The sequence below is a fragment of the Coenobita brevimanus genome, chromosome 65 (assembly GCF_032717465.1).
Source record: "Coenobita brevimanus isolate Jiangsu-jjx chromosome 65, ASM3271746v2, whole genome shotgun sequence".
Classification (NCBI taxonomy): domain Eukaryota; kingdom Metazoa; phylum Arthropoda; class Malacostraca; order Decapoda; family Coenobitidae; genus Coenobita; species Coenobita brevimanus.
This window is the reverse complement of record NC_137018.1, coordinates 30,519,021-30,534,931: the sequence shown is the minus strand read 5'-3', so window position 1 is coordinate 30,534,931 and position 15,911 is coordinate 30,519,021. Positions and strand designations below refer to the sequence as shown.

The 15,911-nt window shown below is 40.9% G+C and overlaps 1 protein-coding gene across 3 annotated transcripts in view; it reads left to right on the top strand.

Moving 5' to 3' along the window:
• Positions 1 to 15,911, top strand: part of kcc (solute carrier family 12 member kcc) — a 1,104,173-nt gene that overhangs the window by 847,588 nt on the left and 240,674 nt on the right. For all 3 annotated transcript variants that reach the window (XM_080276408.1, XM_080276407.1, XM_080276406.1), the window contains one exon: positions 5,464 to 5,540. In XM_080276408.1, the coding sequence (XP_080132534.1) occupies positions 5,464 to 5,540 (77 nt within the window). The remainder of the gene's footprint in view (positions 1 to 5,463; positions 5,541 to 15,911) is intronic.

Sequence of the window (15,911 nt, the reverse complement as noted above, 5' to 3'; positions counted from 1 at the left end):
TTGCCAGGTGCAGATCCTTAGGGATCTGTAGTTTCGCGAGTAATATTTTTGAGATTTGGTAAGTAGGACATGATAGCCAATTATATTGAAGCAAAAATACAAATATGATACCTCATAATTGCTTCCAGTCTTTAATATGAATAAATGTGATACTTCATAATTTGTCCTACTTTTAATGTAAAAATTACTTTTTTGAATAAATTTTTTTTTGTAAACCTTAAACCCGGTAACAAACATGACTATAAATTATATTTGTCTACCACAAACTTTAGCAAATTAGAGTACGAGGAGATACGGCAACATATCTCTTAATTAGTTCAGAAATATAGTTTACATAGAGGATGAGGCTGTGGCAGCAGAATGTAATTACCAGTGAAGAGATTCAGAAATACAGTTTACATGAGAGATTGAGGTTGTGACAACAGAATGTAATTACCAAAGAGTGACCTTTCCTTTTGGTTCGTGAAGAACTAACTACTGTAATTAATATAACAACAGACAAAAACAGTGACTGACATCTTTTCTCTCCGCTTTGCATGTGGGCGAAGATGGCAGACACTAATATAAGGGCAAGCTAAAGAAACGGTAACGTCACTGTTATCTCTACCTGTGTCTGTCAGTCATCAGCTTGAACTACCAGCGGTCCAGTAGTCAAACACAGGCTAAGTTGTAACTCAGACAGTCTGCAGTGGTGGAGTTAGGTTGAGATGCATTTTACCTGTCACTAAAGTTACTTTTATTGTATTAATATATTGCGACCCCATAACCGCTGCAAGTGTATGTGCTTACAGAATGCTTTTGACTTAGAAAGGCCTATGAAATAAGTTCCTGAAGTTAGCCGCCCTCCTTTTGGACGTTTCCTTATCAAAAAATACATAGCCGAGCCGTAGGGATGATAGACCTTAACTTGCTTGCGGAAAACAGTCCACTTTACAGCCAGGAGTCTAGACCACTGCAGCTAGTGTGGCACTGATATGTTGCCCCCAGAATGCTCATCAAAGGCAACACCCCAGTTAGAAATCAGCTTCTAATTACCTTCCCCAAGGAGGTTATGTTTTACTCTGCGATGTTTTGTTTATCTGTTTGTCTGTCTGTTAGCAGGATTACTCAAAAAGTTGTGGACGATTTTGATGAAATTTTGTGAAAGGATGTGCCATGGGTTAAATTTTTGGCCGGATCCGGATCCGGAGTGTCCCGCACAGTATCCAAAAGTTCTCAGTTTATTTCAATGAAACACTGTGAAAAGCTGCGCTATGGACCAAGGGAGAATTTATTAAATTTTAGGGCGGATCCGGATCCTTTTTAATGGCAGTGGCATTGGTGGAGGTCTGCACTCTCTGAGTACTTTCTAGTTAGTAATGTCTTTGTGTACACAGTGGTAATTCATGTAGAATTCCTAAGGCATTCAAGATCTGTGAAAGTTATCTTTTGATTATCCCTGTATTAAGCAGAAAATTTGCCTCCCTTGCTTTATTTTACTGATACTTTAATGATAAATACTCAGGTGAGGTTACATCCATTGTTCCTCCCCTCCACGCCTTCCTCCGTGCTGTACGGGGCATCCAGTAACGCTCATGACTGGACTGTCACACTGCCATATTGCAAAACTTAAGTGTATCAAGATCCATATAATCCCCGAACTGTTTCTCTTTGGAACTCCTTTCCCCAGATTAGTTTCCTCCCAACAACCTAAAGCAGCTCAAGTCTAACTGTTACAGATTTTATGATTGGAGGACACGTGTAATATTGTGCATGGAGTTTTCTCTTTCGTCTGTTATGTAAAGAAAAAAAAAAGATGAGTGGATTTTAACCACTTTTTTGTCCATCACAATATCTGTACAAATAAGCTTTGTAGATGTGCTAACACGATTAAACACAATCGAAACACAAGGGACGATTGATCTGACAGTATGTTACAGTACTAATACATTTGTATTGACCTTTTTATCTCCGCCAAGATGGTTATGTTTTACCCTGCGTTGGTTGGTCTGTCTGTCTGTGTGTCTGTCTGTTAGCAGGATTACTCAGAAAGTTAGGAACAGATTTTGATGAAATTTCGTTGAAGGATGGGCCTTGGGAGAAGGAATAGATTATTTAATTTTGGGCCAGATCCGGATCCAGAGTATCCCGCATAATATCTCCAAAAGTTTTCAATGAATTTTAATGAAATTTTGTAGAAAGGTACGGCATGGCCCAAGAAAGAATTTATTAAAAATTGGGGCGGATCAAGATCTAGATACTATATCCGCAGATCCGGATCCGGGATTATACAAAAAGCTATGAACGGATTTTTATGAAATTTTGTGGAATGGTTTGGCTATGGACCAAGGAAAAAATAATCAAATTTGGGGGCGGATCCGGATCCAGAATATCCCATACAATATCCAAAAGTTCTTAATGAATTTCAGTGAAATTTTATGGAAAGCTGGGCCATGGACCAAGAAAGAATTGATTAAATTTTGGGGGCGGATTCGGATCCTTTTTAATGGCATTGGCGAAGGTATGCGATGTATGAGCGCTTTCTAGTTTTATATCATTTTTTTTTATCCCTTTTTTTTTTTTTCTGTGCAGCATCGGGACAGCCAAGACGTGTATGGTTAATGTATTTTACTTACAATCATAAACTTCAGCGTAATACTCTAGAAACCATATGTTGCCATCTTTAGTTTTATAGCAAAAATTTTCCTTATCTTTAAGTTGTATCCAAAACTGTTCAGCAAAACCCTTTCTCAATACTTCAGCTGTAGGTCAAGTGAAGGTCTGAAAGCGTTTTCCAGCATCCAGCCTCTGATTTCACCAGCAAGAACACAAAACCGTAATGGTGGGCCGGTTTACTACCACCTTCCACTCCTTTCAAAAGCTGGAGGAGGAGGAGGAGGGAAGAGGAGGTGATGGAGGGGAGACGAGACCGAAGAAAAGTAAGAACATCGGCAGGTCGAGTGTGTTTTGGTGTGTTTTTGTTGGGAAGGCTGTTTTGTTAAGGGGGAAGAAACACGGGGGCTGATCCCTCCCCCATCTCTTTCTCTCTCCTGATGAATCATGTTTTGTCTTAAAGCTTTGGAATTTAATTTTGTTTAAGGATTATATATATATAGATAGATAGATAGATATAGATATAGATAGATGGATAGATAGATAGATATTGGAAATGAAATAGCCTGTTTAGAAATTGCGTTAAGTGTACGGTTTATCGTTTGCTTTTGCTTATTATTGTCAGGTTGAACATGTGATATATATATATATATATATATATATATAATTTTTAACCTGTATACTGTACCTGGTACTTCAGCATTTTTCCCCGTCTCATCATCCGTCCTCTCTCTCTCTCTCTCTCTCTCTCTCTCTTTCCTTTAACTTCCCCCCCTTTCCTCCAGCCTCCTCTAGTTTTCTCCTTTACTGCCTTCCCCTTCCTTTCCTTTAATCATCTTCCCAAACGTCTCACCTCACCCCTTCCAGCTGTTAAAAAAAATATATATATAGAATTATCCTACCGTCATGGGATTGCGGTGTTGCCATAAAACGTTCTTTGTTTATATACTCGTGCGGGGACGCTCACTGACTTTAGTCGATATTTTTGTTGTCATTATATATACATGTTTATCGTTAGTGTTTGATCAGATTTATATTGGTCCATGACTGAGAAGTTTGTGGAGGCTTTTTTTTTTTTTTTTTTTTTTTTTTTTTTTTTAAACTCGAGTACACATTTGAACGTAATTAAGGTGTCAGATGTGTTACTTTTTTGGAAACGAAGCCATTGCAAGCCTCCTTTCATTTGCCCGCTGTGTGTGTGTGTGTGTGTGTGTGTGTGTGTGTGTGTGTGTGTGTGTGTGTGTGTAGTACTTAGAGGGTTGTGTAGGATAAAGAGAGAGTTCAGGACCTCGTGTCCTCATTCACAGCCTCCTAGCTCCTCTCCCTCCGTCACATCTGCCTGGTATTTACTACCTGTCTATCTGTTTATCTATATATCTAACTATCCATCTATTAATCAACTTTAGTCCCTTCATTCCAGCGTGCCAAATCCTTCTACCCTCTACTGTTGTCCCTACCTCCTTTTCCTCTCTGTACCACCCGTCCCCCTTCATTTTCCTTTTTCTCGAACACCTCTCCTGTCTTATTCTCCCGAGCTTTCCTCCTCTTCCTCCTCTTTTTCATCCTCATCTTGAAAAGCGTCTGCCTCACTCAGACGTCCCTCTCCTAGCAAGCCATCTCTTCTCAACTGCCTTTTCATCCTCTTTAGCTTTCCCTTCCCCATACCTCCCTCCGTCCCTTCCTTTCCCTCCCTTTCTCCTTGCATCTATACCTCCCCCTCCTCACCTCCCGTTCTCCCTGCCTTTGTTTACCTTTTAATTGTCTCACGACCCACCATACTGCCGACGGTACCTACCCACTGTACCTACTGGGAAGGGGAGAGACCTGTACCAAACAACCACGAAAAGACAAACAGGTCTGTTGCTCATTTTTCCTTCCGTTCCTTCACCTACCTACCTAACTAGCTAAACTGACTGCTTACCTACTGTACCTACCTAACTACGTATCAAAAAGCTTTCCTTCCTCTTACCTACCTACCTACCAAGCCACAAACGTACTCACCCATCCATCTCCCTGCCATCTCCCTAGCAACCTATTCCTGGTACCTCTCTCTCTCTCTCTCTCTCTCTCTCTCTCACACACACACACACACACACACACACACACACACACACACACACACACACTTAATTACAGCTTTTATCTTTCTGTCTTTTGTTCTCGTTTCTTCCCCGTCCTTGCTTTTTCCTTGGCACTCTCTTTCCTCCTCCTCCTCCTCCTCCTCCTCCTCCTCCTTGCTCTGAATCCATTCCTCTTTCCTTCCACATCTCCTGTCTGTCCCTCGTTCCCTCTCTTTCCTTTTTTCTATTTCTGATCCTCCAATCATTCATCCAACATTCTCTTCCGTCTTTTCTCCATTCTTAGTCCCTCTTCCTCTCCATCTTTACCCTCCCTCATTTCCCGCTTTGCCCCTTCGTGTCATAGAGTCCTCCCTTCTTTCGCTTTACTTTTCCCCCTCCCATCTTTCCTTCTTTACCTCTCGTCTTCTCCCTATCCTCCCGTCCTCTCCACTGTTATCTTTGTGTTTGAAATTCTCCGTTGCTTAATTCTCTCCCCTCTTTTCTCCTCCCCTCCTCATTCCCTCCTTAGGTTTCCCTCTCGTCTCTCCTTCGTTTCCCCTCTCCTTCCCTTCATCCCTCCCCAAGTTCCCTTCTCTTCTCTCCTTCGTTTCCCCTCTCCGCTCCTACATTCCCTCCTCGTCTTCAGTCGTGCTTACATCTCTCTTCTTCTTGTTTCCTTCCCCCCCCCCCCACCGGCACCAGCCCTCCACTTCAATCCTAGCAGTGGTCTCGTAACCCCTGCTTGTTGTTGTTGTTGTTTTTATTGTTGTTTACCTGGTGGCTGTGTTCTAAGGTGTTATTTTGCTTGCAGACGGTGCTGACGACAAGCCCTTTATGGTCGACATGAAGGAGATGAGCGGATACGAGAAGAACCTCTATCTCTACTCGGTAAGTCAGTTTCACTTTATCTGTATTGCCTCATTATTTTCTCACTTTCACACTTTTTCATTTTTTCCTTTCTTCTGTGTTTAAGATTCCTTTTTTTTTTTTTTTTTCCGCCTCTTCTCACTGTTTAATATTTTCTCATTATTATTGTGGTTTTAAGAATTTCTGCCCTGTCTGTACTCGGTGAGGCATTTTTTTTTTCTTTTTATTTACCTTACTTATTTTACTTTCTAATTCCTTTAATTTTTTTATATTTTTGTATATGTTTCTCTTTCTAACTGTTTAATATTTTCTCATTTTTGTCCCCATCTTTTCCTTCTCACTTTCCTTTGAATTGTCATTTTTCTTTATACTTGTTTGTAATTACGGTAGTTTTTCACTTGCTGTAATTACACCTGTCTTCTCCCCCCCCCCCCAGAATAATTTTCTTCCATCCTCCCTTAATTGGTACTTTTTTTTTTTTTTTTTTTTATTGAACCGTTGTCCTGTATAATAGAGGATGTCATCGCTTTCCCTTTTTAATAAGTTTCTTCCTTCTCTCTACTCCCCTCCCCGGAGGGACTTGGGGACGTGTATTGTTTTCTCTCGGTTTGTCTGTAAGTTTGTCTGTCTGTTAGCAACGTCATGCGAGAACTACTGGTGCGATTTTGACTAAAACTGCATGGATGATGGGCTATGACCTGATCACCTGATTAATTTTTGAACCAAATTGGGCCAAGGCTCAGGCTGTAGGTCCAAATATTGTAAAAAAACGGGGACGGATAAGAATAGTTTTTTCGCTATAACTCCTTTCATATTCGCCATATCGACATGAAACCAAAACCTAAAGGTGCATCTTTCAAATCTGCATCCTATAACATGCCTCATTACATCAGGGGGGTCACCCCTCAGTTTGTGGTAGGGGGGTCAGTGTCAGGTGGGTCGCGCCTAAAATTTCAAATGGGCATAAAATCGTCAAGTCCCACCCGATTCACTCCAAATTTGATATGTGACATCTTTGACTAGATATCCTGTTGTGTTTATACGTTAGCCCAAAAATTATTGCCAGGGACGGGTTTGCTGTGCCTTGGCACCGCTTCATGTTTATTTTTATTCGGTGCTGTTATTTCATCTCTTAAATTTCTTCTGTATTAATTTTCTCACGTTTATCACTACTCGGAGACCTCGGTAAATCATTTCTTAGTTTAGGCCCTTACTCGAAGTCTCACAGGAACCCTTGCTTCTTAGTATTGCTTCACTAGCGATTATTTTAATACAAGGAAGAAGGAACCAAAGGCTAGAAGCCTGTAAGATTGTTCTCTCATGAGGAGAAAAGAAGTACTCAAATTCAAGATCATTTTATTTAGAGATGCTTGGTCACATTGTTTAAAAGGGTGGAGTTTATTGGCAGAGGGAAATACCGTGGAAGCCAGTTCCATAGTTGACGAGCTGCATGCATGAACGACTAGGAGTATTGGTTAACTCTTGCATTAGAGAGTTGGACAGAAAAAGGGCGAGAGTTTGCTGTCAGAAGGTGCTATGAGCCCGCCGCAATGGAGGGAGGATGTGAGCAGAGAGTTCAGAGGAGCAGGGACCATGGAAGTAGCGATAGAAAAGAGATGAAGATACAACAGTGCGGCGAAGAGACAAGGACTGAAGGGAGTTAGTAAGAGAAGGAGAGTCAATGAGAAGAAAAGCCTTTGATTCCACCCTATTGGGAAGAGCCTTCCCACACATGAGAGTTGTACTCTGCACAGGATCAAATAAAGCCACTGTATAAAGGCAACAACTGTGCTTTGGTAAAGAAGGCACGGATTCGCCTTAGCACACTTAATCTCCTGGAAGCAGATTTTGCAAGTGGCGTAATATGACTCTTCCATGTTAAACCCCGAGAGAATGAAACTCCAGGTATGTTCAGAGTTGATGGAGGATTTAGTTGAATGATGTTAAATATTAAAGGATATTCCTGTGGAAGATTTTGTCGGCACGAAAATTGTAGGAACTGAGTTTCGAATGTGAACCAGGTCAGAAATTAGGTGTGCCTTAGCCCCATCCCGTGTTTGTAAAAGTAACTTCTGTGATGACGATGTGGGAAGCGAATGGAAAGGTGAAGGATGGAGTCATTTTGCGTATTACATCATAACATTCATTTGTATATTGCTTATATAGGCTTAACTGACATAATTGTATCAGTAACGAACAAGAAGATTACTGAAGCTTAATGAGCGGAACAAATCGCTAATTGGGGGCTGCGAAACTCAAATGCTACTTGCAATCATCCATGTGCTCTTCAGTCCTCTTGCTTTTAACCCCTTCAGTTGGCCTTTTCCTCTATACTCTTGCCGTGAACAGACGGTGTTATTCAACTCAAGGAGAACTTTCATCAGCTCCTTTAATACGATAAACCTTCCTGAAGTTGAACAAAACAGTCTGGAAGTAACAAGACTAAACTGACGAAAGACATCGTATGATTCAGTGGGTTGAGTGTCATCTTCTTTCCGCAATAATAATTTCGTCTATTGTCTGCTCGTTGAAAATGTTGTTTTGCAAGGCGTGTGTGTGTCTGTCTGTCTGTCTTTGTGAGTAAAAAAACTCAGTTTTGATTCGATTTGGACCAAACTAGGTGAAGGAGTTGAGAGAACAGTAGGTCAAAGATCAGAGCTGCATAGTAAAGTCAGCTTAAACAGTTTTGATCCGATATAGAGCAAACTTGGTGGTAGGGTTGAGGGTAAGGCAAGAATTAAATGATTTGGTAATGAAAACAGCCAGAGATCATGGTATCATGGTAACAGGTCAGACTTATGCGATTTTGACAGAACTTGTTGTATGACTGAGGGTCAGCCAAGGATAAAGATTCGATTTTAAGAACAAAAGATCAAAAGTCAAGGTCACAGCATGGTCATCTCAAACAAATCTGATCCAATTTGGACCAAACTCGGTGGGAGGATTGAGGATTTGACAAGGATGGAATACTTCGATTTTATGAACAACCAGTCGAAGCTCCAGGTCACAGGACAAAGCCAGATGTTCGGTCCCTAGACCAACTGTACAGTAAAAGGTGGCTGTTGCACTCCTTGTTTGTTTTGTTCTTGCCACCTGAGATCGCTTTTATTCCGCTCAGGAGAGACTTTGAAACGAAAGAATTACATCTTGCTGCACCGATTCCTTCACTAATAGAGGGCCAGTCATAAGTTGAATGAAATCGTCTGTTGGTAGCCTTAAAGAAAAAAGAAGTATAATTGTATCCGCCAGAGGGGTGGTTATAAATTAGTTCTACGAGTATTTGTTTGTCTCCCTGCCACCAGTACTGTGGAAAAAACTGTCGCATGGAATAGCACCAAATTTGGAATAAAGAGTGAGGACCATCAGAGGAACAGATGATTAAATTTTGGTCCAAAATGGGGTTGAAGGTCACAGTCAGGAAAAATTAAAGCCTGTTGGATCGAAAAGGGTCAAAGGTCATGGTCGTGAAAAACATAAAAGGCACTTAAGTACGCATATCTCACGAATGAGACACGTTACAGCCATGGGACAAAGACCATAATGTTCCTTGTACTGTACAGATAGAAAGCCCTTTCATTTCATGTTATGTTCTTACTTTGAATTTGAGTGTTTGTCAAAAAATGAAGGTCAAAACTGGCCTTGGCGGAGGTATGCGCTTTCTGAATGCGTCATTGTGTCAGGTCCTCTTGCCTTTGACCCCTTGAATTAGGTAACGTATTATATTTGTTTATTGTTGCTACTTCCAGACAATTTATTCAGCTTAGGACAGACCTGTGCTAATCAGTAGGATGGTGAAGGGTGTACGAGTTTTTAACCCCACCAGCTCGATAAGTCTCTCCTAAGCTAAACGAAATCGTCAGGTTTTAACAAAACTGGAATTTAAAAAATACGACCTTTGGCCGAAGTTTTGTAGCTAGGTGTAATAGTAAATATATTTTCTTTTCCTCTGTACTAATTTTGTACTCGATATATCATTTGCCTTCACCCCTTGGATCAGATGACGTACAGTATTTACTTATTTATTCTTGTAGTCTTCAGACGATTTCATTCAGATTAGGGTAGACTTTATACACTAGAGAAGTTATCCCTTTGAATACGCGAAGCCTTTACAGAGCAGAATAAAATTGTCTGTAGGTAACAGAAATACCAGACAAAGGACACCATTGAAAACCGCATCCACCCCTGCAGTGTTGTAAAAAGAATCATATGCATTAATTATACTCAGAGGAGGTGGAGGGGTGAACCCCAGGGGCCCCACCCTGTGTTAACTCTGGTCTGGGTGAAGGTCGACTACTGTACAAAATTTCATGTTCCTAGGGGGAAAATATGACGTTGTAACCCCCTGGGATGGTTCCTTCCCCCGTAGGAGATGGCTATCCAAGGTCTCACCCTGCCTAACACGTGGCCGGAATGAAAGTATACCAATATTCATAATTTCGTGTTCCTAGATTGGAACTATGATCGTGTATAATGACTTTGCCAGAATCACCGGTGGTCGCCTCCTCCCCCAGCAGGGACGAATCTCTGACGTCCAACCCTTCCTAATATTTGGCAGGGGTGAACACTAACAACAGATAAATTTCATGCCCATAGGTTTAAATCTTGGCCGAGCATAACGGCTTTGGCCGAGACCAGTAGGTGCCATCCCCCTGTCCTCGGGAGTCCCACGCTTCCTCCTGGCCCGGGGAGTTTTCCTAACACCTCTGCCATAAGGCCTGGGCACCATTTTTTTTCCCCCAAAAAATTACTGTAATTCACTGAGTAAGTGAGAAGGGGTGACACAGTTAGGGGCAAATGCTATATTTGTATTTGGCCTTTCGTATGTATGCGGCAAAGACGAAAAAGACGTCATGTGATTGAAAAGGTTCGTTTATTATCACTTCGCCTTCAGTTGAGCAATGTAATTTATTGGTTCATTCTTGCTACTTCCAAACGATTTTTGTTATCTTAGGAAAAATGTCTTGTAGTGAAGTGAAAACTGAAGGCTGTTTCTCACCACTCCATCACAAAGTCTCTCCTAACCTCGATGATGCGATCTGGGAGACAGCAACTGCAAACTGAGAAGTGGTTAATTATTTTACTTTGATATAAGAAGAGGTGTCATATCCTTCAGACGATTTGATTACTGTGACGAAGGATCTATTTTAATGACGGAGTTAATGAAGGTTATTGCTGACTCCATCATTTCGAAAACTCCTCAAAATAGAGTGAAATCATCTGGGTTGAAATGTAATAAACGTCGTCTGGGTGACCTGGTTAGTTAGTGGCGCCGAAAGGTTAGCCCTTGTGATCGAACTAGTGTCCATGCATGGATGTATGTATGCATTAGGCATGTACCTCTATATATGTATGTATGCTAATAGAAGATCTCATGAATTCCTAAGCCAGTTTGGATCAGACATGCCATATGCATTTTGTGTTTGTGTGTGTGTGTGTGTGTGTGTGTGTGTGGGGTGCGATGTGATGTGAAGTGTGTGTAACGGGAGGAGGTGATTCCAATTTATTGCAGGTAGATCACAGGTAAAAGTCACGGATCAAGGTGAAAGTTCAGGGTGCTGAAAGTGTCTCAGAATGCCTGGTCCGAATTGGATCAAACTTGGCATATACATTGTGTGTAGGGGTAGGAAGAAGAAATTCGATTTTGAGTCAGATCAGTCTGAGGTCAAGGTCACAGATCAGAGTCAGAGTTCAGGGCGCGGGGAATCTCAGTAATGACTTGTCCGATTAGGATCAAACGTGACACATACATTCTGTGTGATGAAAGTGATTCGAGTGTGGTGCAAGTAAATCAGAGGTCAGGGTTACTGTTCATAGTCAGATTTCGGGCGTGCCGTCACTACTGTATGAGCACCCTCTGTAGATAGTTTTATCGTTTCGTATCAAAAGAGTTTGTAATCTCCTTTCTCTTGTTATATTGTTATGATATGCATCCTTTTGTCTCTATTCGCTGAGTTATTGTTGACATCTCTCTCCCTCCCTTCCTTCCTCGCTCTTGCATTTAGTCTTCTCACTTTTCCATCGTCCATCCTTCCCTCCTCCCTGGCGCCAGCTTGCCCTCCATTCCTCATGCATTCTTCTACTCCACCCCCCTCCCACCAGCGTGCCCTCCCTTCCTCTGTCCTTCGGCATGCTTTTCCCATTATTCTCTCTTTCCCTTCCTTCTTTCTTTTTTCTTTCCTTCCGTCCTGCTTTCATCTCGCCGTTTTTCCCTCATTTCTTTCCTCCCGTTTACCATCTCGCCTACCCGTCTTGTCTTCCTCATGCAGAGTTCTTATTTCCTCCTGTCCCTCTTCCATCCTTCCTGCCGCATGAACTTTTTGTCTTCTCTCCTACCCTTCTTCCTCCCGCATGGCTTCCCATCCTTCCTTATCTGTTGCATCCTTCCGCTTGCGTTCCTTTCCTCCCTCCACTCTTCCGTCTTCCCGCATAGCTGCCTTACCTTTCCTCTCTCCCCTATTCCTTCCTTCCATTCTCCCTCCCTCCCTTCTGCATTCATTCCCTCCCTTCATTCTCTCTTCCTTCCTCTCGCCGTCCCTCCCTCCGTGATGCAGTCTCCTCCCTCCAGCCTCAATTTCCGGTTTGATTTACTTGCTCGTCTCATTTCCATATCCTGGTTTAATTTGGCTGTCTCGCCTTTCTGCCCTTCTTGCTCACACTTCTTGGTTCGCACATTATCATCGCCGGCTCTTTCTGTCATCTTCCTTCATTTTGTTTATTTTTTTGAGGGATTCAGCGCGTATCTTTATTTATCTTCCCATCTTAGTTTATTTTTCTTTACCATCTGGTATATATATATATATTTTTAATGGGGCTAGAAACTTATAGCCTACTTAGTATGATGGCCCTTTTATTACTTTCCAGTAGTTTTTTTTTTTTTTTTTTTTTTTTTTTCGTGAGTATCATGCATTTGTTTTACTTATACTTCGCTAGACGATTTTCTTCAGCGCAGAAAGACCCATCAAAATGAATGTAGGCTATTTAGAATGTTCAAGCATTCACTGTGAAGATTTTTTGTTTTTATTTTAGGTATCGCTAGGCCATTTTTTGTACTCAGTAGGGACCTCTTGTAGTGAAGGAGTGCTATTTGGTGTCCTAGATTTGTTGTCAGATTATGTTGCTGGTTAACAAACTTGTGTACTCTTGTTTCATTTGACATTGTATCTGTATAACTCACCATCTTGTGAGGGGTGGCTTTGAAAAGGGTATCGTCAGACATACAATATTATACGTAACCAGCGAAAAGTACTCATAGTCGTACCTACAATAAACCCTTTAGGCGGACGATGTATTTTAGCGTACATTTTTGCCAGCTGTAGACGATTGCATTCAAATTTGGAAAGATTTCTTGTACTGGGGGAGTTAATAAAGGCTGTATCTAATCGCTCCGAATAGGAAGGTCTTTCCTGGCCGATGTAAAATCGTCGGAAAGTAACAAAAATACAACGGAAAATACGTCTTCCGAGTGAAGTGGTTGGTCTCGATTTTTTTTCCCATGCGACGTGTTCAGGAGTCCGTCCAGCCTAAGGACGTAGTTTGTACTGTTTTTGCCACCGCAGTACTGTAAGTCGTACAGGTGCCAAACACATCACGACTAAACTACAGTGAATATCGAAGTAGAAAATAAGAAAAACAAAACTATTTCTGATAACAATAAATGCTATTGAGACTTGTTTTTCCTGGAAGTTGGTTAAGGTCTGTGTTAAAGTTGATATATTGTGATCCTCCAGGCTCTTATCTGATTATTCTGTAAATTGGTTAAGACCCATGATAATTGTGACCCCAGAGGCTTGCACACTCCTCCCGCCAACAGATGGGCTTGTCACACGACACAGGTGCCTCCAGTTTGGTTACAGTCATGGACAAAAGTTCGCCTATTCTACTGCGTGTGCTTTGTCTTTTGAGCTTGTTAGTCACTTTCCTTCTCGACGCGTTATGTAGCGGGAGTCAGCTATGGGCAGAGAAACATCCAAAGCTTCTCTCAGCTTAGGAATGTTAGTCAGCAGAAGGACGGGACGAGTAGAAAAGGAAAATTATTAGGCGAACTTTGTTTTCGGCTGTACATAACACAACAGATTGTCCACGTTAACTTAGCGCAGAATTTTGTCCCTGTGCACCATAGTTTACGTAGTTTAATGGCAGATAAGATCGTACTTTTGCTTTACATCCTTTCTGTAGCTAAGACTTCTTCGTGATTAGTGTTAACCTTTAGTTTCAAATCAGCATTCTACATGGAACAATGACATACTTAGACCAAACTAAATTGGACGTAGAATAGCCTGTTCAACCCCCCTTGTTCTCCGGGATCACAGTTTTGTTTAATATATGGTGTCTGGATTTACGAATGTACATTATTACCGTTATTCCTGCGTTCATTGCATAGTATAATGTTGCCTTGATAGTGTGTGTGTGTGTGTGTGTGTGTGTGTGTGTGTGTGTGTGTGTGTTACTCATCAAGTGTTAGCCTACCTTCCCATCTCTCTCTCTCTCTCTCTCTCTCTCTCTCTCATCTCCTTCCTTGTATGCTGTATTATTTTCTTCTCTTTCATTCATACATTAAGTACACCACCCAGGCCAATTCCCTGTATTTTCCAGGATCAAGTCGGCGTTTCATATACCGTACTGCGTGGCGGATGGATCATCGTCTCTGCAATATTACTTATCCCGCCTATATTGCACATTCCGCACCCTCCCTTGCATTATGCATTGGCTTATGGCTTATCTTGCTATGTCATTAGTTTTTCCATTGGAGTTTATTCGTATTAACATCGTTTGATAGTTTGCGATGCTTTTTTAGTGATAATTATCTTCCTCGTTCATTGTTGTTTAATGTTTTAGGTATAAATAGGTGGCATATGCTTGCACGTTTTTTCTTTTCTTTTTTCTTTGTAGTCTGTAACGTGAATATAAAACACCCCTCTGAATATGGAAATTGCGCTCTCTCTCTCTCTCTCTCTCTCTCTCTCTCTCTCTCTCTCATGTAATAAATTAATATAAACAAATAAAAATTATATACTTATCACTTCATATGTGCATGTACGTATATACAAGTATGCATGTAACTATATCTGAACAATAAATACAGTATACAGTGAACCAATATCATCTGTACGCTGACATATTTCCTGGTGTGAAGAAAAAAAAAATGTTTCATTAATGTACAAATGAAATTCCCACCTTTAATATTAATGAGTTTGTTTTGATTAATGAACAAACAATGCTGGTAGTCGGCCCTCACTGAAATATCGACATCTGTCACTCACAGCTCACTTTGTCTTTATGCACCATCGCCGGAAATAACTCGAATATTTCCACACTTATTGACAGAGTTGTGCAATATCCAGACTATATCGACAATTTTAATAACATTTTTTCTCAGTACGGGCGGTGCAGGTCTAATATCCACACAGCACCATTAATACTACCAAATTTTCTACACTGTTGGTGGTGCTGGTAACTTGTACAATACCACTGATGCCGGTAACTTTCACATTTGCTCCCAAACGTATCGATGCACAGTTCGCACCAGACAGTTTGACACCACAGTCGATGATTGTTGGAAATGTCCGACGATTTAACTCCACTCTAGTACACCAACTTTCATGAGAGTACACTATATCCCTTGCTTGTGACATTTCTGATTAGTATTAGTACATAAATATTCTGATGAAAGTACATTAATCTTCTTGGGACATCACGAACTATGTTGATCATTTAGGATATCATCGCCCTCTCTCCTGTGTGATATTGTTTGGAGCAAGTGTAAAATAGCACTAACGCTAATAACTTGTAGTAATGGTAATGTTACTAAATTCTCTGCAATATCAGTTATGTTATTATTTTCTCTGCAGTCACGGCAGTGCTGGTAACTTTACAATACCAGCGATGCCTCCACAGTTCTGGTGATGCTAATAGCTTTCCTAGTTTGCCACAAACTTTTTATTTTTTATTTTGCAAAAGCATTAATGATAAATTCTTTTCAGAAGTACGGCACCGTTAATACTAATAAGTTCTGCAGTATTATTAATGATACTAACTTTTGCACAATGTTGTCAGCTTTATTAACTTCAACAGTGCTGGTGATGCTAACTCTTCTGCAGTAGGATACGGCTGAACCAATAATTCAAATAGGCTTTCTGCAGTAGGCTAAGGCTGAACCGATAATTCAAAAAAACTTTTTGCAGTAGGCTACGGCTGAACCGCTAATTCAGATAAACACTCTGCACTAGGCTACAACTGAACCGATAATTAAATAAACTTTCTAATAATCGGAGTTAGCTGGACTAATCAACCATACGTAAGTTTTGATAATACTGCCGCCGATGGTGCACTCTGTACTTTATAATTGTCTCAGTAACAGCAATACGATTTTAAAATGCAAAAACGTGGATAACA